Raw genomic sequence first — 24,603 nt, forward strand, 5'->3', positions numbered from 1 at the left:
TTGTTGTTTAGCCCTAGGTCAGCTTTGAGTAGACTAGACTGTCATCATCATCATCATTGTTTAATGTCCGCTTTCCATGCTGGCATGGGTTGGACGATTTAACTGAGAACTGGTGGACCAGGTGGCTGCACCAGGCTCCAATCTGATTTGGCAGAGTTTCTACAGCTGGTTGCCCTTCCTGTCTTTTTAATATTTAGAACTACATTGCCTAATGTGTCCTTTCTTTAAGACAGTCAGAAGATATTTGAGAGTGATTTGGCTGCTATTTCTAGCAGATTGACTTGTAGAAACCACCTCATTGATGGGTGGTGCGATAGCTGCAAAATGGATTATCCTCTGTTAAATATAACCATTTTCTTCCACATTTCAAAGATCATTCTCGATAATTTCTGTATAGAAATCTTTAAATCAAAACATCTTTTATCTCCCCCCCCCTCTCTCTCTCTCTCACATGCACACACACACACACAAAATAAAAGATGTGTTGATCTAAAGATTCCCATACAGAAATATATACTTATTTCACGTAATTTCCATGTCAAAAAAATAATTTATTTTGATGTTTTAGCAAATTATCCAATTAATGTTGTAACTTGTGCTGTTCTTTGGATATTAGCTTCATTAACTAACAGCGGTTGATTTAATTAGTTGAAGATATAATCACATTTGCAGCATGGAATTAATAATTTCCGATAGTAATGCAATGGGGAAATAAAAAAAATAAAAAAACCAAAAAAGGGACAGGATTATATATTGACATAAAATATTCACAACACAGAGAACTGAACTGTTGTAAAGTTATGGTATATGTCCAGAGACAAGGTAGACTGTTACTTGAAAATTCAGTGTAAGAAAATAAAACACAAATTTAAAATCAAATTTTTAAATTTAATTCTGGGAGTATAAGAATGTTAGATGGCTAAGACAAAATATCAAACTAAACATCATCATCATCATCATTTAACGTCTGCTTTCCATGCTAGCATGGGTTGGACGATTTGACTGGGGACTGGCGAACCAGATGGCTACACCAGACTCCAATCTCATCTGGCAGAGTTTCTACAGCTGGATGCCCTTCCTAACGCCAACCACTCCGAGAGTGTAGTGGGTGCTTTTTACATGCCACCAGCATGAGGGCCAGTCAGGCTGTACTGGCAATGGTCAAGCTCAAATGGTGTTTTTTTTACGTGTCCCCTGCACAGGAGTCGGTCCAATGTTTTGTTCACACGCCACCGGCACAAGTGCCAGTAAGACAATGCTGGTAATGATCACGCTCAAATGGTGCTTTTTACATGTCACCGGCACAGGAGCGAGACCACTGCTCTGGCAGTGATCCCGCTCGGATGGTGCTGTTATTGCTCCACTGGTATGGGTGCCAGTCATCAAATTTGGTTCAGTTTCTATCTCACTTGCCAAATTTGTTGACTGGCACCTGTCAGGTTCAAATCTCACTAGATATAACTTCATCATGTTGGTTACTGTCTCTGAAAGTGATTGAGTGTTAAATACTGATTTCAGGTTTTGGCATAAGGCCAGCAAATTTGGGTGAGTTGATTACATCCACCCCATTATTCAACTGGTACTTATTTTATCAACCCCAAAAGGATGAAAGGCAAAAATCTCAAATTGGAATGTAAAAATAGAGAAAATGTTGCTAAGCATTTTGTTGGTGTTAACCCATTCATGCCGATCGTCCATTTAAACTGGCACCTAATTTATAAGGGTATAAAACAAATACTTGATACAAATTGTGATTTGTGTATGATCTGTATCAAAGAATGGAACATGTTCTGATTGAGCAGATCTATGATAAAAGGTGTTTCAGGCAGGTTCCTTTTTTTTTTTTTTTCTTTTCCAGCACAGTATACCTGTGATTACATTATCCAGTGTCTCCTTCCTTTCTATATGAGTGTACTGTGCAACTTGAAGGATATTGGCTGTTATTTCTTTCAAATCAAATAACCATATAGAGGCTTCCTCAATCTATTACATGCTTTTCAATCATTTTGATTTTGTGGTACACTTGTGATTAAATAGGAATCTCTTTCTCTCTCTCTCTCTCTCTCTCTCTCTGACTCACGCATATGCACGTTTGTATTGGTCTCTTTCATTTATTAATCATTTGAAAGTTAAACAGAATTATCAATAACTCGTTTTTCAAGATAACCAAGCTTTAGATTACATTTTCTAAAGCTTTGCATTATATTTTAAAATTATCTGCACCACACCTAGACGTATTCCTAACATTGGACTGGTGTGCCGCAGTGCATTATTTGTGAACTTTTGACCTTGTTACATTCTAGACTGTCCTAGTTCTGATTATTTCTAATTTAAAATCTAATGGCAAATAGTTTCTCCTCATCAACATTTAATGTCCATTTTCTGAACTATTCCCTTTCCTGAACCACTCCTCTCTTTCTCTCTCTCTCTCTCTCTCTCTCTCTCTCTCTCTCGTCTCACCCTTCGCCATATTGGTATTTCTTATCAACCACACTTTCACTCTTGTCCTTTACTCACTGCATACTGTATCAGGACAATTACCCTCCCCCAGCAACAACTACCCCCAGGACAATTACCCCACTTGGTTAATTACCCCCTCTCTAATACATTAAGAAGTTTTAAATCATCTGTTGTCGTCAGGGGTAGTTGTCCTTGGAGGGAGGTTATTGTCCGTGGGGGTAAATGTCCTAGACTCCTACATACACCTCTACTCCCTTCGCTAACCATCTTTTTTTTTCCCCTCACATTCTTATGGAAGTTGGGAAAGGTGGCGCTCCGTTTTTATGATGACAAGGATTCCAGTGGATCCCATCAACGGCGCAGCCTGCTTGTGGAATTACTATGCAAGTGGCTGAGTAATCCACAGACATGCGTACCCTTAGTGTAGTTCAGCGTGACATGGAATGTGACAAAGCTGGCCCCTTTTGAAATACAGGTACTACTCATCTTTGCCAGCTGAGTGGACTGGAGCAACGTGAAATTAAGTGTCTTGCTCTAGGACACACTGCATCTCTGGGAACTGAACTCGTGACCTTATGATTGTGAGCTGAATACCCGAACTACTCAGCCACACACCTTCATTATGTCTTGCTATTTATTCTTTTACTTGTTTTAGTCATTTGACTGTGACCATGCTGGAGCACTGCCTTCATTCAAGCAAATTGACCCCAGAACTAATTCTTTTTAAGCCTAGTACTTAATCTATTGGTCTCTCACAGGGCCGTAAAAACACCATCATCGGTTGTCAAATGATGGATGGGGGACAAACACAGACACACACACACACACACATCATCATCATTTAACATAAATGGTTGAGAAACGATTGATTAGATGAAATAATAAACTTTGTACCCAGCTGTTATTGGAAATAAGCCTGAAGCAGTTTAAAACTATATCAAGATTAAGTTGGGAAAACCTATTTTGGAATTTTATAACTATTTCACTTTTTTTTACTTCTTAGGAATTATTTTTCTTGTAGGAAAATTATTTTGAAATTTTCTTCATACCATAAATAAAAAGAATTAATAAGAATAAGTAAATTTGTTGGCTTAACGAAAGGTGTGGAAAAAGAATTTGTTTATATTGTGGCATTTGACCAACTTTGAATAAAGTGTGCCAAACGAAACAAACGCTTTGCTGTTGCCCCTTTTAATACGGCTCTCTTTGAAGGCTGATAAACGATATTACCTTAAAATGTGATTTAATGTCTGAATTATCGTTAATTAAAATTCTGGATTATTGTTAATCACCATCATCATTATCATTTAGCGGCTGTCTTCCATGCTGGCATGGGTTGGATGGTTTGACATGTAAAGGCAAGCCAGATGACTGTGCAAGCTTTGCTGTCTGCTTTGGCGAGGTTTCAGCTGTCGGATGTCTTCCCTGCTACTAACTTCTTCGTCGCGTTCCAGATGCTTCTTCCTTTCTACTCACTTAAAATACCTTTGCCTTCATCCTCATTGTTTAACATCCTCGTCCTCTTTTCCATATTTTCATGAGTCAGATGGAATCTGCTCAGAGAGATTTTCTACAGTGGGATGCCTTTCCTGTTTTAAAGTAAGATAATATTCTCCTCCTATAACAAAATATTTTCTTGGAAGATTGGAAGATTTTTAAAACTGTAAATTTTGGTGTGAAAAATTCAAGTTGTATATCAGAAAATACAGTAGTTGTATTACAGAATTAATATTCTCTCTCTTTACTCTTTATTACTTGCTTCAGTCATTTGACTGCGGCCATTCTGGAGCACCGCCTTTTAGTCGAGCAAATCGACCCCCAGGACTTATTCTTTGGAAGCCTAGTACTTATTCTATCGATCTCTTTTGCCGAACCGCTAAGTTACGGGGACGTAAACACGCCAGCATCGGTTGTGAAGCGATGTTGGGGGGACAAACACACACATACATACATATATATACATATATATGACGGGCTTCTTTCAGTTTCTGTCTACCAAATCCACTCACAAGGCTTTGGTCGGCCCGAGGCTATAGTAGAAGACACGCAGGGGAATGAACCCAGAACCATATGGTTGGTAAGCAAGCTACTTACCACACAGCCACTCCTGCGCCTTACACAAATATATATATTTTCCCCAGCTGTCTTAAATTATTATGATAAACCACTGTAGAGATAATATTTGTTCTACCAGACTAATTTTACTTGGATAATTTTTGTTTTAAAAACTCGTGCATTTTATACATTCTGGGTAATAAGTCTTGTACCATATTTTAACTGATATTGTTATCATCTGAAACTTAATTAATCTCAGATAAACCATCCCTGTAATCACCGTCTAGAACTGCACTTTTCAGGTGTTCATAGCTCTCAGCTTAGCTTGGAGAATTTCTAGACACAATCATTTGATGTAATTATTATTTAGTTACTTGACTGTTCATGTTATAAACTAACTTTTAAAGAACTTTGTGGTTTATACAGAAACTAGATGCAGCTGAGAGAGAAAAGAAAAAAAAAAAAAAAACCCAGGCTCTGATATTCATCAGTTTATCAGTTTTATGAACTACGAAAGAAACTGCTCTGACAGTTGGTTGTCAAAAACTTGTTCAGATCTAGCAGTGAAATACATAATCCTGGTGGCTGTCATAACTTTCTCATCTCTTAACAGTGGAACAACCTGTTGTGATGATCATTATTGTAGCTTATTTAATAGTCTGGCAGTGAAATAATCACCTTTTGGCTGTAGGGACAGGCATGGCTGTGTGGTGAAAGTTTGTTTCCCAACCCAGCCCTGGGTTGACCAAAGCGTTGTGAGTGGATTTGATAGAGAAAAATTGAAAGAAGCCCTTTGTGTGATTGTGATTGTCTCCTTGTCTTAACATTACATGGTAGTTGTAAGCAGGTGTCACGGTCATGTGAGTGGTGTCTTTCATTTCCTGTATTCTGTGGAAGCATGCATGGTCGTGGGGCAATAGTGAGCAACAAGAATGGGAAACCGGCTGTAGAAAATCTGCTCAACAAATTCCATCTGACCCATGCAAGATGGCAAAAGAGGTGCTAAAACAATGATATTAACTCTAACAGTAACACAAACAGCTTTTGGTATCACAGCTTTCTCATTTGAGCTGTAAAATAAACGGCTCTTTATGTTCTGAGTTCAAATTCCGCTGAGGTCGACTTAGCCTTTCATCCATTCAGGGTCAATAAATTAAGTACCAGTGGAGTACTTGGGTCAATGTAATTGACTAGTCCTCCTCCCCCAAAATTTCAGGCCTGGTGCCTATAGTAGAAAGGATTATTATTATTATTATTATTATTATTATGGTGGTGAGCTGGCAGAATTGTTAACACACCGGATGAAATGCCTAGCTGTATTTCATCCTGGTTTCATGTTCTGAGTTCAAATCCCGCCGAGGTTGACTTTGCCTTTCATCCTTTCAGGGTCAGTAAAATAAGGACCAGTTGAGCACTGGGGATTGATGTATTCAACTCATTCCCTCCCCTGAAATTGCTGGCCTTCTGCCAAAATTTGAAACCATTATTATTAAGGTGATGAGGTGGCAGAATTGTTAGTATGCCAGGCAAAATGCTTAGTGGCATTTCGTTATTCTTTATGTTCTGAGTTCAAATTCCGCTGAGGTCAACTTTGTCTTTTATTCTTTCAGGGTTGATGAAATAAGTACCAGTGAAACACTGGGATTGATTTAATCAATTAGTCCTCTTCTCCCAAATTTCAGCCCTTGTGCCTACAGTAGAAAAGATGCTTATTATTTTGTCCTGAGTTCAGATTCCACAGAGGTTGACTTTGCCTTTCGTCCTTGATAAAATAAGTACCAGTTGTGTTCTGGGGTGAATGTAATTGACTATCTCCTCCCCCACAAATTTCAGGCCTTGTGCCTATAATAGAAAAGATTCTTATTATTACCTCCGCTTTGGCAGAGGTATTGTTTTCAGTCGTGCTTGTTTGTCTGTGGACAAGATATTTGAAGAAGAACTGGATGGATCCGGATGAAACTTTCAGGCAAGTTTGGCCTCATGACCGGCACAAACTGATTAGATTTTGGGAACGGTCTGGTACCGGACAAGGATTCTAGATTATTTTTTTATCTTTTCTTTACCTTACATGTATATGTAAAGTTTCACATAGTTCACTTGCACACACACACACACATATATACACACACTTCAAACTGTTTATCAGCTTTTACACTCCTACCTTCATTATTCATCTATCACCCCTTCCTTTCTCATTCATACAATAGTCTCTTTGCCATTTATCTCCTCTACCTTTACCTCTCACTCCAGCTCTATTTATATATATATATAAAAAGACAATGATCATTATTATATTAGGAGATTATACATACATTTTAACACTTTACAGTATACTTACATATATACATAATTCTATACATCGATCTAAGACAACAGGATTTCTAAAGGAAGCCCAGAATTTAAGAGAAGAGAAAACCAAAAGGTCTCATGATATTCATTGAAGGGTCTTATTTCAGATATTCTCATTTTAAAGATCATCTCCAGTTACCATCTGAGCGTGATTGTTGCCAGAGCAGCTGAATGGCTTCTGTGCCAGTGGCATGTAAAAGGCACCATTTGAACATGATCGTTACCAGCGTCGCCTTACTGGCACTTGTACTGGTGGCACATGAAAAACATTCGAGCGAGGTCGTGGCCAGTGCCACTGGACTGGCTCCTGTGTAGGTGGCACGTAAAAAAACACCACTTGAGTGTGGCCGTTGCCAGTACCGCGAGACTGGCCCTTGTGCCGGTGGCACGTAAAAGCACCCACTACACTCTGAGTGGTTGGCGTTAGGAAGGGCATCCAGCTGTAGAAACTCTGCCTGATCAGATTAGAGCCTGGTGTAGCCATCTGGCTCGCCAGTCCTCAATCAAATCGTCCAACCCATGCTAGCATGGAAAGCGGACGTTAAACGATGATATTCTCATTTTGAAAATCCTCTCCAGTTAATTGTTGAGAGGATGTTGGTGTTGCGTTGGCAGAGGTTTGTGCTCTCTGAGTGCTCTTGTTATTATTATTATTATTATTATTATTATAGCTTGTTTAATGCTCTAGAAGTGAATAAATAACTCTGATATGTATCATACTGTAAACTTTAATAATGACATAGCTTTCTCTACTTGAGCTGTGAACTAAAAAGCTCTTTATTATTATATCTTGTTTAATATTTTAGAAGTGAAATAGCTGTTATAATTGCTCATCGTTATCCGTAAATTTAATAGTTGTCATTCCTTTCTCTTGTTTACTGTTGGATGAATGTAACTGAGCAAATCTTTTATATTGACTTCCACTACTAAAATGGTGTCATTAGAATACAGCAATTAATACAACACCATTTTGCTACAAAGCTTACTCTGTTTACATAGACTAATTATGTTTTAGTGTTAATAACTTGGACAACATCAGTTAACACTTGTTAAGTTAGTATTAACATATTAAATGTACAAAGAAATAAGAAGCTAATTAAAAAGAAATAGTATTAGTCTATGACTAACGTTTATTTTAGCCAATATGGGAGGCAACTCTGTACCTGTTTCAGTCTTATAGCCTCATCAGAAAGAGACTTTACTGTATTTGTCAAAGTAGTGTAGTGATGCAAGAGTGGGTAAATATACAAGAATGTACGTTCTTTAATGACATCATCATCATCAAGTGTTTTAAATCTGGGTCTTGTCCCCATTAATAGGGGTGGCCAGATCTACCTCAATGCCATAGCAACCAAGGTACGCAGGTGCAGCCCACCCCAACCTTTGGTTTGACTGGTGTCCATTCTCCTTTGCTATCACAAGGGTTTTTTTTTGGAGCTGGATTTTCTATGTGGAGCATGCCCTTGCTTACCCCCAACCTCAGTTTCTAGACATGAGTGGTCCTGAGACCAAGGCCTTCACCATGATTTTTAAGAAATGTGGTGGAAAACTAGCTCAGGAAGGCAGAACAAGTTTTCAGAAATTTGAAAAATGCTTTTGTAATTGTGAATCTTGATTTATTTTATGTATAGGCGAGGACATTTTTATGTATAGGTGAGGACATTGGAGTCCCTCTCAATCTATTTTCGTGTTAGCCTTGTTTGTTTTAACATATTTACATTGGTCAACATTTCAATGAAAATTTGTGAAATTCAACCAGGTTAGTCAGTAATTCTGAGAAGAAAGACTTCATTCAAGTGTTTGGTGAGGCATTTTGGGAAGGTGTAACATAACAGAGTGGAGGAAGAAGAAACAAAGAAAACACATTGGGCGGATCGGTTCACTTACATATTTCTAAAGTATTCTTTTCTTATCTTACACACACACACACACTGATGATTAAATATTTTACAATTGTACAATGATGTCAATACTGAATATCTTTTCACTGGTGAGCAATTATATACTGAGTCATATTGACCTAAAGTAAATGTCTCCTGAACAGTGGAAAATGTGGAAGAAGTTGAATTTGTTGGATAGGGTTCCATAGGAAACTGGGATGAAATACATATTAAGGCATAGACATGGCTGTGTGGTTAAGCTTCCTTCCCAGCTATGAGGTCTTGGGTTCAGTCCCACTCTGCAGCACCTTGGACAAGTGTTTTCTACTAAAGATGTGGTTTGATCAAAGCTTTGTGAGTGGATTTAGGAGACAGAAACTGAAAGAAGCCCAGCATTGTGTAAGTTTGTGTGGGGGCACTTCTCTTGACATCACATAATGGTTGTAGATGAGCATCAGTCATATAAGTGGCAGGGGGGGGGCTCATTTCCTGTGTTCCATGAAAACCTGCCCAGCCATGGGGGTAATATTCCTTACTTGGAAACAGGTGAGGGTTGGCAACAACAAGAGCACCTAACTATAGAAAATCTGCTTCAACAAATTCCATCTGATCCATGCAAGCAAGGGAGAGTGGATGTTAAGCGATGATGAAATTTATGTTTTTTTTTCTTTTTTGGTAGGTGGGTAGGCAGTGCCCATAGTCCATTACTGGGTCCCTGAGACTAGTGGGAATAGGGAAGATCTCCTCAAGCTAGAACCCTAGCCCAAATGCTTGCAACTGGGTAGATTTTGCTAAAGGCATCCAAGGTGCCTGGTGGTAATATTAAACTGGAAAAGAGGTTAAGCCTTCTGCCCAAGCAGGCTAAGGTATGATTTGAACTTGGAATACAAAGGTTAGCTCTATCATGAGGCTTAAGGCTCATAGGGCCAGAGCTTAGAACACTCACCCCTGAATGGGACACTGGTCTATTACATGTTAACTTCCCAACTATTGTTGGAACTCATATACTGCTGAGTGGACTTGAGCAACTGGAATGAAGATGTTTTGCTCAACAACACTGCACTGCCTAGCCTGGGAATTGAAACCATGATTTTGCAGTCATGAGTGCTACACCAGGCCACTTACCTTCACTGGATATAACATTGGAGCTAAAATCCAATTTTTTTTTTACCTCTTGATAGATACATATTTCAGATAGATTTATACACACTTGTTGCTAATTGATTTTCTAATTAATTTTCATTTATTTGCTTCATATTTAATTCATTGTCAAAACAACTGTGTAATCTGGATATAAAACTATTTGACAAGTAATTATCTTTAAATCGTCAAGCAAACAAAAGCCATTTGTTTGTAAAACCTAGCCCATAAGCGTGCAACAGCTGAAGGCTTTTGTTGTTGTTGTCGTCATCCATGTAGTGAGTGGTATTATTATTGCTAGATTCAATTAGATTCATGCTCTGATGGATATTTATGATGTTGCACACACACACACACACTATGTAATCTGATAATTAAATCATTAATTGAACTCTAACGAATATCATTCATTATGATGGTAACAAGAGGCATTTGTTTAATTATATTGACAAAGAATCTACATTTGATCCCAATACTTTATTGCAAATCAAATAGTGTTGAAAAATCATTTGCTCTTGTACCAAACTGTTAATTATAATTGAAGGTATATATATATACAAGGGGGTTGCTGGACAGTTTCTGGCTTTAAGAGTATTGCGAAACAACTGGTTCTTTAACAGGGCTTAAAAAAACCTCGAAGGGCTGTTTCATTAAGTATGTGAATTTGAGAAGGGAATATGTTGAATAAAATCATAATTCTCTGATTCTCTTGTATTTTCTTTTACCCAAAGCCAGGAATTTTTCAGCACTCCCTCATAACTGTTGAGGCATAAATTCCTTGAATTTTACAAGAAACCTCAAAAAATATATAGGCCTCTAACTACCTCTTTGGGTACTCTAGATTTTAATGATTTTACATCAACTGTGTGGTATCTCACTGGGCATGTCTTTGGAGTTAAAATCTTTTTTGTTTTACTTTGGTAGGTTCACATTTCAAATAGATTTCTGTAGAGTTGTTGCTAATTGGTTTTCTAATTAGTTTTCATTTATTTCATATTTAATTCATTGTCAAAGCAACTGTCAGTGCCACACAGTTGATGTAAAGTTTTGTTACAAACGTTCATGCTTGGCATGGAGGTGCTGTTAAGAGGTTTGTTTTCCAATGACATGGTGTCAGGTTCAGTCCCACTGTGTAGCACCTTGAGCAAGTATCATCTGCTATATCCCTGAGCTTGGTAGACGGAAGTTGAAAGAAGCCCCTAGTATATGTGTGTTTGTTTCTCCTTGTCTTGACATCATAAGATAGTTGTAAATGAGTGTCACTGTTATACAAGCAGTGTCATTTGTTTCCAGTATTCTGTAAAAACATGTCTGGTCATTGGAAAATATTACCTTGCTTTGAAATATTTGAGTTGATAGCAGGAAGGGCACCCAGCTGCTGGAAATTTGCCTCAGCAAAATCTGTCCAACCAATGCTAGCGTAGAAAAGTGGACTTTAAAATGATAATTGTATGTGTATGTGTAACTGTGTGTTTGTTTATTTTCTAACAGGATCCCCCCCCCCCCCCCCCAGCTAAAAGTGCTCAATACAACCATGTGTTAGTAATGTATAGAGTCTGATATATTTATTCATGTGTGAGGTAAACAGGGTTTTTTTTTTTTAAACTTTTGAATCAACCGAAAGGCCAATTGAACAGAACTGTTTTTTCTGGAAATGTAATCCTGTTCAGCTAACATGTGAACAAACATATTTATATGTAATTGTGCGAGGTGAAGCTACCCCTATTTTTGCTATCGTCTCATTCTTCCTTTTATTTATACATCCATTTGTTTAGAAAATACTTTCATCAAAGGAAGTGTTTTTCAAGGTGTCTAAATAATCTTTGAGAAATTTCACTGCTCACTGTTGTTACCATTATTCACGTAAACATAAAAACCTAGTTCTTGCAGTGTTTCTTCCAAGTGTTTAGTCCTCTGAGTTCAAATACCGGTGAAGCTAGTTTTGCCTTTAACCCTTTCAGAGGTGATTAAAAAGTATCAAACCAAGTGTTGCTTGTTTCTTCACTCAAAGTTAACCTCACCAAACTAATTATTATTCATATCAGTTGAATGCTTTATAGAAGAGAAAAACCAGTGCAGAAACTGCAAAAGATTTGATTGGTGATGTGAGAGGAACTAATGGAGTACAATACATTAGATATGCAATATTAATTTCATAGAAGGTGGCGAGCTGGCAGAATTGTTAGCATGCTGGGTGAAATGCTTAGCGGTATTTCGTCTGTCTTTATGTTCTGAGTTCAAATTCTGCCGAGGTCGACTTTGCCTTTCATCCTTTCGGGGTTGATAAATTAAGTACCAGTTGTGTACTGAGGTCGATCTAATTGACTGGCCTCCTTCTCAAAAATTTCAGGCCTTGTGCCTAGAGTAGAAAAGAATATTAATTTGATAGAAAGTGGCGAGCTAGTAGAAACATTGGCACACTGGGCAAAGTGCTTAGCGGTATTTCTTCTGTCTTTATGTTCTGAGTTCAAATTCCGTCAAGGTCGACTTTGCCTCTCATCCTTTTGGGGTCGATAAATTAAGTATCAGTTGTGTATTGGGGTCGATCTAATCAACTGGCTCCCTCCCCAAATGTCTTGGGCTTTGTGCTTAGAGTAGAAAAGAATATTGATTTGATAGACTGGTTTAGAAATTTATAGATTGAGAAAGTGTTTAGTATTATTTGCATTGGCTGAAACAATAAAGTTTTATTTGTGTTAATATGGAATTTGAATGCCAGGTATGACAGAAGTTGGTTAAATAAACATAATTAAGTTATTTTTAATGCTCTCTGCATTAAAATATCATCATCATCATTATTATCATTCTTTTATTATTGCAAAAACTTAAATGGCTCCATTTGACATTGTATTTGTACAGTGCTAATGCAAAGTTTTAAGAACAAAAATTTTGCAGTTTTTAGAATTTTTTTTGAATAATAATCGATTCTGCAACCTGTTGAATGATTCATAATTCACAGATGGTACATTAAAATTTCTTTGTTTAATACCATACTGATGACAAAAGCATCATTAAGGAAATTTGATTCCAAACATATGGAATGTAGGAAGAATATTTCATAGTTTTCTGATATATAGTTTAAAGCAAAGACTAGAAGGCTGAAAACTTCAAAGTCGCTATCATTCCTCTGCCTGCTAAAATTTAATAAACATGGACTCTACTAAAAAGTATTGAGTAATTCTTCAGCTTAATGTTAAAGACCTGGCTGTGTGGGAAGAAGTTTGCTTCCTAGCCATATGGTTTTGGGTTCACTCCCACTGTGTGACACCTTAGGCAGGTGTCTTCTACAGCCTCAGGCCAACCAAAACCTTGTTAGAGTGGATTTGGTGGATGGAAACTGAAAGAAGCTTATCTTAGCTATGTATATGTGTATAATGTATCGGTTGACAGCTGATGTTGGTGTGTTTACATCTCTGTAACTTAGCAGTCCAGCAAAAGAGACCGATGGAATAAGTACCAGGCTTACAAAAATGAGTCCTGAGGTTGATTCATTCAACTAAAATTTTTCAAGGTGATGCTTTTGTGTGGCTGTACTCTAATGATTGAAACACGCAAAAGATTAAAATAAAATATATATATATATATATATATATAAATAAAACTTGATCTAAAAACACAAATATACACATATGGTGCTAGCAGTGGAAATGATATGCGAAAAGGCATAATCTATCAATGTATCCAAATTTCAGTTTTGCCAAGAAATGTGCTGTATTCTATATGCTGGAATATTTCATTGTGTATGTAAGGAGTGGGTGGCATTTTGGTGTTAGCAAAGAACGGAAGCTGTTGAATAGAAAAACCAAATCAATTGTTAAAATTACAAAGGCTTCTCTCTCAGCAGTTCTAACACTTTGATCAACTACAAAATTATTTATGCAATTCTAGATATGTTTGTTTAGGTTGGTAGCTACCATGAAACTTGATAAACTGCAAAATCAGATATGAGGTTACAAAGTTTTAGTAACTAATTCCAGTCTGTTGCAACTTCTGCAAATTCTTGCAAACACAGATCAATAAATTTTTATGAAATTCATTCTAAATCAAATCTTAAGACACCAGAGATTCAAAGTCTTCTTCCCAAAATCGGTCTACATAGCAGAATTGCTGTGTTGTATTGCTGCCAGACTTTACAGTTTTTAAAGTCTATTATGGTTGAATTATATTTCCAAACTGAAATTATTAAATCTATGAACGATGAGAAATATAAACAAATAAAAACAATGTTCAGCTTTCAAAGAAAAAATATTGTGCGAAGACCATTAATACAAGACAATCGATACTGGCAGAGTGATTTATTGACCAACTTGTCTGCATCCTTCCTGAATTCTTTTGCTGCAGTTGATGTACAAGTTGGGTGGTGTTGGTTGACAGTGCAGTCTTGTAGTGGCAAGTAGTGTTATGTTGGTTGCTTCAAACTTGACATTCTGATGATGCTATTTCCATTGGTTTATTACATCCAAACTTGTTGGATGATAGATTCCAAGTTGGCTCTGCCTTGGCAATGATATTTATCTTCTGTTATCTTCTATCTCATTTTTTCTCACAGAATAAGACTTTTAAATTATAATAAAAATAATCCTTTCTAATTTTGGCACAAGGCCAGTAATTTTGAGGGGAGGCGGGTGGGAGGAGAAGTTGATTACATCAATTCCAGTACACAACTGGAAAGGAGGAAAGGCAAAGTCAACCTTAGTAACTTTGAACTTGGGATTTTTTACCCAGATATAGAGGGTCAGAAGAAATGCCAGTAATTACTCTGCCCGGTCTGGGAGATTTGGTAAATGAGAACGAACCATTATGTGTGTGTGTGTCTTCCTTTCTCTTGTTAAATAGCTGTAAACGAGTGTCCCTGTCATACAAGTGGTGTCCTTTGTGTCCAGTCTTCTGTGTAAACATGTTCATCAATAGGAAAGTATCATCTTGTTTGGAAACAGGCGAGGGTTGGTGATAGGAAGGGCATCCAGCTGTAGAAAATCTGTGTCAATGAACTCCATCTGGCTGAAGCAAGCATGAGAAACTGAATCCGAAGAAGAAAACGGCAGCTGATGATGATGAGGATCGTGGTGGTAGCAATGGTGATGGTCATAGCAGCAGACAACCCAAGATAATCGCAGAAAACATTGAGCCAACGTTCTGTGAAGTAGGACCAAACTTCAAACCACAATTATGCCACAAACCTACACTCATTGTTGATAAAATGTAGTTTTTCTTTGTTTTATTTAACACCTATTTTCTTGGATGCTATTTCTGTATAAATATTTTGGTTGAGATTTCTGGAACTTGGCATTATATGCATGTGGATATTACCATTATTGATGTCATCCCTTTCTAAGTAGTGGCTGCCAGAAGACAGATGTGTGACTCATCGGTAGAAACAGTAAATACCAGGACATTAATTGCTTCAGTCTAAATTACTTTGGAATCCTTCCAGTGATTACTATTTTCATTTCTCTTCCTGTACTCCACTTGAAAATGTCGAGACATCTGCTGGTACGCATGTTTATGTGTCTTTAATATCACCCAGTGGGTGTGTGTTTTATACAGAAAAATATCTGCACCACACAGTTCAGGAGAGTGGACAGTTCAACAGATATAGCTTAATAAGGGTGGTATGTGTGGGAGAGAGAGAGAGGAGTGGTGGGGGCAGATTAGGCTGAATCGTATATGTAGACAATTAGGTTGTTTAATGGGTGGGGAAACTTCAGTGGACTTAATAAGGTGACTTAGATATTATTTAGGGCTGGAATGTCGTGCGATGTAATGCTGTGTGAATGTGAGATGGGGTTTGGAGACAATGGGGCAATTATATAGTAAATATAGTCGTGGAGATGATGATTAATGACTTATATAATGTCATGTTATGTGAAGTGGTGGGGACAGAACAGGGGTGGGGGGTCCCTAATGAAAACAAAAAAAATGGACAATGACATTTGTGGATAGGTGTGTTGTTTATATTATATAAGGTGCAGGCTTGCTTTTCAACAGTGAGAAGCTTGCTTCCCAATTGTATGGTCTCGGGTTCAGTCCCACTGCATGGTACCTTGGACAAGTGTCTTTCTTTCGACCCAAGCCTAGCAAAGCCTTGTGGGTTTAATAGACAGACACTGAAAGATGCCCATTGTGTGTGTGTTTGTGTGTGTACACGCACCTTTGTTGTTGACATCATGTGGTGGTGGTTGTAAACAAATACCACCTGTGTACAAGCAGTGTTGTTCATTTCCAGTCTTTTGTGGAAAATCTGTCAGGCCATTGGGGGGAGGGGAGTAACACTTTACTTGGAAACAGGTGAGAATTGGCAACAGGAAGGGCATCTGGTTGTGGAAAATCTGCCCCAACAAATTCCACCTGACCCATGCAAGCATGGAAATGTGGGGCCTTAAACGTTTTCGCATTCAGATTACTCTCTCAAATATAACATTTATTGATTAGGTTAATGTTCAGCTTGAATATTTGTTGATTTGTGTGATGGGGGAGCAGTCTTGCAAAGGAAGATCAGGAGGTTATCTGAGGAGTATAGCAAACGGAGTAAAAATGATGGGAGACAGATGGCTTTGGACAGAGAGAGAGAGAGAGAGAGAGAGTTAGTAGCAAACTAGTCTGGAAGAGCATTGGCTGTTGTAGTAGTGTTTGGTGAGGAAACACAGAATACTCTGCGTCAATGCACACTTTATTGGTGAACGAAAAGCCCTTTGGAGGATGTGATTACTCTAGCTTATATTCTAACATATTGATATTATCGTTAAATTTCCTGAAAATTAAAGACTTCTTTTTTTCACAAGAAAATAAAAAAATATATGAATATATAATCCATCTAATAATATTTTATAAATTCAATATTTCCTAGTAAAAGTAAAACCACTTTACAAAAGATGATTTAAAATACTGTTTTATTTTTTTTTGTTTTTCTGCTATTTACCTCTTTTGATAACCAACTCATCTGAGACTGTCTCTGTTTCTGTGATACAAAATTTCCCATTTTAAAATATTCATATTTGAATACAAAATCTCCCATTATAATTTTATGTAATAATCTCTTAAGCTATGTTCCAAACACCATCTTTATATTCAACGAGTTATTCATTTACATCTTCTAGTCATTTACATTTACTAATTTCCTCCGAATTTATTGATTATTTTCAAAATTAATTTAATCACAGAGTATTTCATAAGAAATATGGTTGTCAGAGAATTGCTTCTAAATGAAACCAGTGATATATTTCTTATATTGTCTAAAGTGTGTGAAAGGCTATTATTAAGATTATAATTGTTCAGATCGTTAACCTCCATCTTGAGAGATAAACATTTTTACATAAACATCTTTACAACATTTACTTCGACATTTCATTTTAATCAGTTTGATCTCCAGTCAGAAAGAAGCCGTCATCGTCGTCATCATTCTAACGTCTGCTTTTCCATGCTTGTCTAAGTCGGACAGATTTATTGAAGCAGATTTTCAATGAACTGATGCCTTTCCTGTTACCAACCCTCACCTGCTTTGCAAAAGCAAAGTAATATTTCCCCATGGCCAGACATGCTTTTGCAGATAATTGGAACTGAAAGGAACTGCTTGTATGGCAGTGATACTCATTTTCAGCTACTTAACAATGTCAACACACACACACAGTGCTGGAGCCATATAAAAAGCACCCAGTACACTCTGTATAGTGGATGGGATTAGGAAGGGCATCCAGCTGTAGAAATCCTGCCAAAACAGACTATGAAACTTGGTGTGGCTCCTGGCCTTGCCAGCTTCTGTCCAACCCTTACCAGCGTGGAAAACGGATGTTAAATGACAATGTTATGCAACAGACTTTTTTCAGTTTTCATCTACCAAATCCACTCTCCTTTGGTTTGCCCATGACTAAAGTAAAAGAGACAGATTTGTCCAAAGTGCCACAGAGTAGCACTGAACCCAGAACCATGTGGTTAGGATGAAAGCTTGATAATCACACCTACACCTATTAGATGTAAAGATTGTGAAAAGAAAAAAAAAAAGTTTTAACTCTAAAGATATTAATAGTCTGAAAAATTCTTTCTTTTATTATTATTTAAAGTTGTTCAGGCACCCGTAGCTTTTGTGAGTTTTTCCACGAGGTCCTTAAAGCACCTCTCCTATTGGGAGTTTTAAATTGTTTAATTTTTAATTGTTAAAAACGTATAACCCATTGTATTGTCCTGTTTTTGTTTTTTATGTTGTATGCGTTTTAATGTAATTTTATGTAAGCCCTTGTGGCCAATAAACGAATTAATTATTTAAAGTAAGGTGGTGAGCTGGCGGAAACGTTAGCATGCCAGACGAAATGCTTAGTGGTATTTTGTCTGCCTTTGTGTTCTGAGTTCAAATTCTGCCAAGGTCGACTTTGTCTTTCATCCTTTCGGGGTCAATAAATTAAGCACCAGTTACGTACTGGGGTCGATCTAATTGACTGGCCCTACCTCCTCAAAAAGTTTGGACTTTGTGCTTAGAAGGGTGGGGTTATTATTTAAAGTTTTGGTTAATTCCTGCTCGAGAGACTGGGTAGGTTTTGTTGTGTCCAGAAGTGTCAGCTTCCCCAGTTTTATCTCCTATTTATCACAATGTAGCATTTTAAAATATTTAGTGAAAATCTAGATTTTTCGTTGTTGTTGGTATTTAAGCTCTAGGTCAGCTTTGATTTAGTAGATCTAATACAATCAATGGTATTTCAATCATGACTTTCTCTTCCCCCCCCCCCCCCCCACCATCTTCGGATGTAACATAAAATGAATCAATCCTTTTTTATGACAGTATGATATGAAAGGCAGACAACGAAATCCAATCGGAAAGCATGACGATTGCTCCTGATAGGAGGTGTCTACCCGCTCCATGAGGTCCTATGTCCATTTCTAGGAATAATGGGCAGAAAAACTGGATGGTTGAGTCCACTGATCTTGAAAGGTCTGCGAGGACCATTGGCACTGTCCTCTCTTCAAGACACAGCTAGAAAGAAGCAAAAATTAATAAAATTGAAGCCAATTAATTTATATTAGTCTGTTATATTTTCCTCGTTAACTAATTAGAAACTACATCTGATTTGATTTATGTTTTCAGATCTCTTCATTTTCTTCGTTACATGGTTACTGTATGTTTTCGATGCAACAAAACAAATAATTTCTTTGTACTATGTCAATGTGACCCTGTGTGAGTTTTTTTTTTATATAGTCTGCAACTAGACATTTCTCAACAAACAATCCAGTGTGTTCACTGAATAAAAGTGGGTATAGTTTGGCCCTCAAGAGAAAGGGTTAATTAAGGTATTTGGTAATTACAAAACAATTTGAAGGCTTCTAAATAATAATATTAATAATAATTTAAAAACAAAATAATAATGTCTTGAAGGTTGCCAATAATAATAATAATAATAATAATAATAATAATTTTGCTATGCCCTGGTGCAGTACCAGGCAGTGGCTTTCATGGCTTCTGATCTTAATTGATTGGAAGTGTTATCATGTACGTTGTTTTGTCTTGGTATAAAAGATGGCCTACAGCAAATATTCTGCTCAATACCCCAGATTTGCTTGTCAGTTGTTTGACCTTAACCAGTTGAGCATGTCCCTTGGTGGCTGATATGTGCATCTCTGATCACGAGCAGAAGTAGTGGGGGAGCATCATAGACATGTGTTGAAAGGAATTCTTTGGAGTTTGGATAATTCACCTCTGGAAACGTGGACGTTTTGTCCAACATCCTTAGGTAACCCTTATTCAGGGATCTTTTTTGATTGGGATGGGTTACTCGACCTGAAGAAAATTCTAACTAGGACCCACCTCCAAGGTCATGCACTGTTTATCTTGATATGAGATCACCATGTTGCGTACATATGGTTGTGATTCATATGCCTGGTGTACCCTTAACAGAGTAGTCATGATGGGTATATTGGGCTTCGTATATTGGCCCTTTGAAATACAGTTGCTACTCGTTTGTACCCAATGACTGGATTGGAGCAACATGATATTAAATATCTTTCTCAAGGTCACATGCCACCTGGAATTGAACTCGTGACCCTATGATTGTGAACCAAATATGCTAACTACTAAGCCATGTGGTGTCCACATATGGAAGGGGAGGGAGTCCATAGCATGCAGTGGGGGCATGCACAGATGGGTGTGTCTAACATATGCTGGTGTCACTGCACATATATAAGTTTGTGTGTCACATTAGTATTTATTCAAATTGATACGAGTAAGTATTTCACAGATTTATTGATTTTTCTAAAATCTCCCGCCTGCCCCTTGCCCATTCATCTGAGATTGAATTATTTTTATGTTATTATTTTTGTCAATCGCAATTATTGATTTCTCTTGACAACCATAAAGTCGTTAGTGAAAAGTGGTTTTCAGAATTACTATTGACTTATTTCATTTTATGAAAAAGAAAAAAAAAAACAAAAATTCTTGTTAAAAGAAAAAAAAAAAGAGGCTGCAACAATGCTTTTAGATTGCCCCCCCCCCTTTTTTTTGTAAAATGTGTGATACAATTTCTGACTAGGTTGTGTTCATAGGTTCTATTTGACACAACCTACTGAACATGGCTTTTCAGTTTTACTCTCATAACATACATTCGAATCACTGTCATCATTTTCTTTTCAAATAATCACATTAAGCTAGAGGCACAGATGTGGCTGTGTGGTAAGAAGTTTGCTTCTTAACCATATGGTTCTTGGTTCAGTTTCACAACGTGGCACCTTCTATAGCCTTGAGCCAAACAAATCTTTTTAAATGGATTTGATGGACAGAAACTGAAAGAAGCTAAATGATATATATATATATATATATATATATATATATATATATATATGAAGTTGCATGACACTGGTTAGAGTGTCGGGATCACAATCATGAGGTAGTGAGTTCAATTCCTGGACCAATCTATTTGTTGTGTTCTTCAGCAAGATGCTTTATTCACATTGCTTAAATTCATTCAGCTATAGGAATGAACTGCGATGTCTCTGGTGCCAAGCTGTAACGGCATTTGTCTCTTCCCTTGGATAACATAGGTGGCGTGGAGAGGGGAGGCTGGTATGCATGGGCGACTCCTGGTCTTCCGTAAAACAACCTTGCCTGGACTTGTGTTTCGGACAGGAACTAGGTGCAATCCCATGGTCATTCGTGATGGGAGAAATTATATGTATATGGTGAATCTTTGTATGTACTACTGAGTTATAGAGACACAAGCAAACCAACACCTAGTTGTCAAACAGTGGCGGTGGACGAACACAGACACAAAGACATGGATATATATATATATATATATATATATATATATATACAACAGGCTTCTTTCAGTTTCTGTCTACCAAATCCATTCACAAGGCTTTGGTCAGCCCCGAGGCCATAGTAGAAGACACTTGCTTAAAATGCTACAGTGAGACTGAACTCTGAACCATGTGGTTGGGTAGCAAACTTCTTATTTTACACTCACTCCTGCACCTAAGATTGGAACTCTTCCCCCCCAACCTTAAAAGTTGACCCCAGTGAGATTTGAACTTGGAACACTGTGAGAATGCTCCATGATATTAATTCTCTCTAGCATTCTAATAACTGACTCATGGTAATCAAAGATGCATCTTGGGTCACACTGAACAAAGATGTTTTTCTGCACAGAGGTGTTCTGCAGAATTTATTCCCGTTTAAATTCTTTGCGTTGTTTTAGTTGGCCTTTGTCCATACATAAGGAGGGTGGAGTACAAATATGTATATTTTTCTTGATAAGTAAACTGCAGCTGTAGTAGGAGACAAGATTTTCAGCTTACTCTCTAAATATATTCTCATGGTTTTTGTTCATTAAGCTCTGGAAATTAAAATTTATCAAGTCTGTGTAATTAGATGGTTATTCTCTGTAGAAAGTTTTTTTTTTTTCTTTTTAAATCTGTCAGTCATGATTGCGTGTTTTAGTCGACCATTTTATTCAAACAGTATCTTTTTTTTTTCTTACTTGTTTCAGTCATTAGCCTTTGGCCATGCTGGGGCACTGCCTCGAAGCATTTTTAGTCAAATGTATTGACCCCACAACTCTTTTTGCTTATAATCCTAGTACTTATTTTATTGGTCTCTTTTGCTGGACTGCTAGCTTACAGGGGTGTAAATACACCAATACTAATTGCTCAATGATGGTGGGGGACAAACACAGGCAAAAAGACACCCAGGTGTGTATGTGTGTGTGTGTGATGCGCTTCTTTCAGTTTCCATCTACCAAATCCACTCACTAGTCTTTAGTCGGGCCTCGAGGCTGTGCTATTTAAATATGAAATAGCTGAGATATTCTCATAATGATGGGTGTGATCTCTGTTGTTATGTCATAGTGGCAGACAAACTGTTGCCATGGTGATGATGGGAGGCAAACTGTTGCTATTATGAAACTATATTTGATGGATGTTTGCATTTGGCAAGATATTGTTGCAATGAGTTTAGTGGCTGTCATATCCTGCCCCCACCATCGTCATACCCCCTTGGTTGTGGTATTTATTTGTTTATATTCCAAACTGTTGAAGAGGTATTCAACCACCTTTTATTATTATTATTATTTATTCTCTCTTTCTCTCTGCCTTCTGTTCTCACATTCTAACACACACTTCTTTCTTATTTTAGCACTGATCTGATATCAGTTTCCTGTCATTAGCTTAAATGATTACAAAACAATCTGAAAGAATTATATCTGAATATTAGCTTGTGTTTTCTTTTTTTCTTTTGTTGTTGTTGGTGGTGGTGAACCCCAGGTCTATTCTGATTGAGAAAATAGTTTTCATGCCCCAAAGCACTGTATACAATATCATTTCATTATTATTATTATTATTGGCCCCTCCCCTGAAATTGGTGGCTTTGTGCCAAAGCAAGCTGGCAGAATTGTTAGTATGCTGGGCGGAATGCTTAGTGGTATTTCATCCATCATGTTCTGAGTTCAAATTCCACCGAGGTCGACTTTGCCTTTCATCTTTTCAGAGTCGATAAATTTGACTGTGGCCATGCTGGAGCACCACCTTTATTTGAACAAATCAACCCCAGAACTTATTAAAGCTTAGTAAGTCGGTCTCTTTTGCCAAACTGATAAGTTACAGGGGACATAAACACACCAAAATTGGTTGTCAGGCGATGGTGAGCAAACATACATACATATATATATATATATATATATATATACGATGGGCTTCCCTTTAACAAAGACACTTGTCCAAGCTGCCACGCAGTGAGACTCAACCAAAAACCATGTGGTTGGTAAGCCACTCCTGTGCCTGGAATCAAGTTACAATAATTATTTTGGACCACCAAGCACCCAGAAACAGCTGTTGGTCTCATAAAACTTTTACTGAACCTCTTTAATTGCTGATATCATTTTTAATCTGTGTAATATATATATATATTTTCCTTTCTCTTTTCAGTTTGGTTCAAGGCTGTTCAAGCATTGATGGCTCTTGGAGCATTCCTCAGTCTCTTGGCTCTGATCATAGCACTCAGTTCCCTCTGCTGCTTCTGCAAGAGCTGTAGCTTACACCGAGTTGCCAGTGGACTCATGAACTTCTGCTGTAAGTATATCTTATATTCTATCCTTCAGTCATCTGTTTATGTACACACATACACCCACCTAAATGTGTTGTGTGCTTGTCTTACTCTTAAGCATTTTTCATTATACATACATACATACATACGTATTCCATTTTTAAACTCCATTCTTTCAACACCTCAAATGTAAAATTCTTTCCTGAAGAAGGAAGCTGGTGTTATCCAACGATGGAATCTAGTTACAACCATTATTTTGAACCACCAAGCCCCCAGAAACAGCTGGCCTCGTAAAATTTTTACCAATCCCCTTTGATTTCTGATATCAATTTATATTCTAAGTCGAACTGTTTTATATGCATACATATTTTTTTTGTTTATTGATTTGTCTAACTTGCTTGTCCTTGCATTTACTCCTCTACCTGCCCAAGTTCAAATCTCTTGAGCACTACGAATAACTGTCTCTAATCTATAAACTACATACGTATATACATACATATGTATATTCATATACATGCCTTATTTTACTTGTTTCCTGGAGCACCATCTTCAGTTTTTTAGTTTTAGTCAAATGAATTGACCCCAGTACTTGCTTTTTTTTTTTCTTTCTAAGAAAGCCTGGTGCTTATTCTGTCAATTTCTTTTATGGAACCACTAAATTACGGGGATGTAAACACACCAACACCAGTTGTCAAGTGGTAGTGGTGGAGGACAAACACCAACATATAATGTTTCTATGTAGGAGTTATGGTGACAGTAAAGAATATGCACACCACCTGTTTTCGGCGTAACCCTAACCCTAATCACTGGGTGTGTGTATTCTTTAACTTTGCCAGAGTTATATATGTTTTTAATAACAGTTTAACTCGGCATCATGAAATGTATGTGCCATTTAGTGTCAAAACAAGTGTAACTAAACAATGAAATGTAATACTATAAATTCTGTGCTTTCATTGGACGTATTACACTCTGCAAATAATTTCTCAGCCATTAGAATTTCAGTTTGTATCAACTGTTTTCTTTCAGGTAAACCAAATAGTTATATATAACCTTTCAGCTGATATTTGCAGGTGTGCTAACCAAGGAACAGCTTCAATTTATAATTCCATCGAGATCTGATTCAAATAAATATTCTACTTGTTTTGTATAAAACTGATCAGGTCCAGCCTCTTGTACTTGCCTTACAATGCCATTCTAAAGACA

The 24,603-nt window shown here is 37.2% G+C and overlaps 1 protein-coding gene and 1 long non-coding RNA gene across 2 annotated transcripts in view; one reads left to right on the forward strand and one right to left on the reverse strand.

The window, feature by feature from the left end:
• Positions 1–24,603, forward strand: part of LOC106879687 (uncharacterized) — a 91,203-nt gene that overhangs the window by 60,667 nt on the left and 5,933 nt on the right. Inside the window, exon 3 of the mRNA XM_014929364.3 lies at positions 23,283–23,426. Coding sequence (XP_014784850.1) covers positions 23,283–23,426 — 144 coding nt within the window. The remainder of the gene's footprint in view (positions 1–23,282; positions 23,427–24,603) is intronic.
• LOC128247813 (uncharacterized) overlaps positions 1–24,603 on the reverse strand; it is a 115,974-nt gene that overhangs the window by 48,669 nt on the left and 42,702 nt on the right. The window lies entirely within an intron of this gene.

This window comes from Octopus bimaculoides, chromosome 5 (assembly GCF_046866305.1).
Source record: "Octopus bimaculoides isolate indiv1 chromosome 5, ASM4686630v1, whole genome shotgun sequence".
Lineage (NCBI taxonomy): Eukaryota > Metazoa > Mollusca > Cephalopoda > Octopoda > Octopodidae > Octopus > Octopus bimaculoides.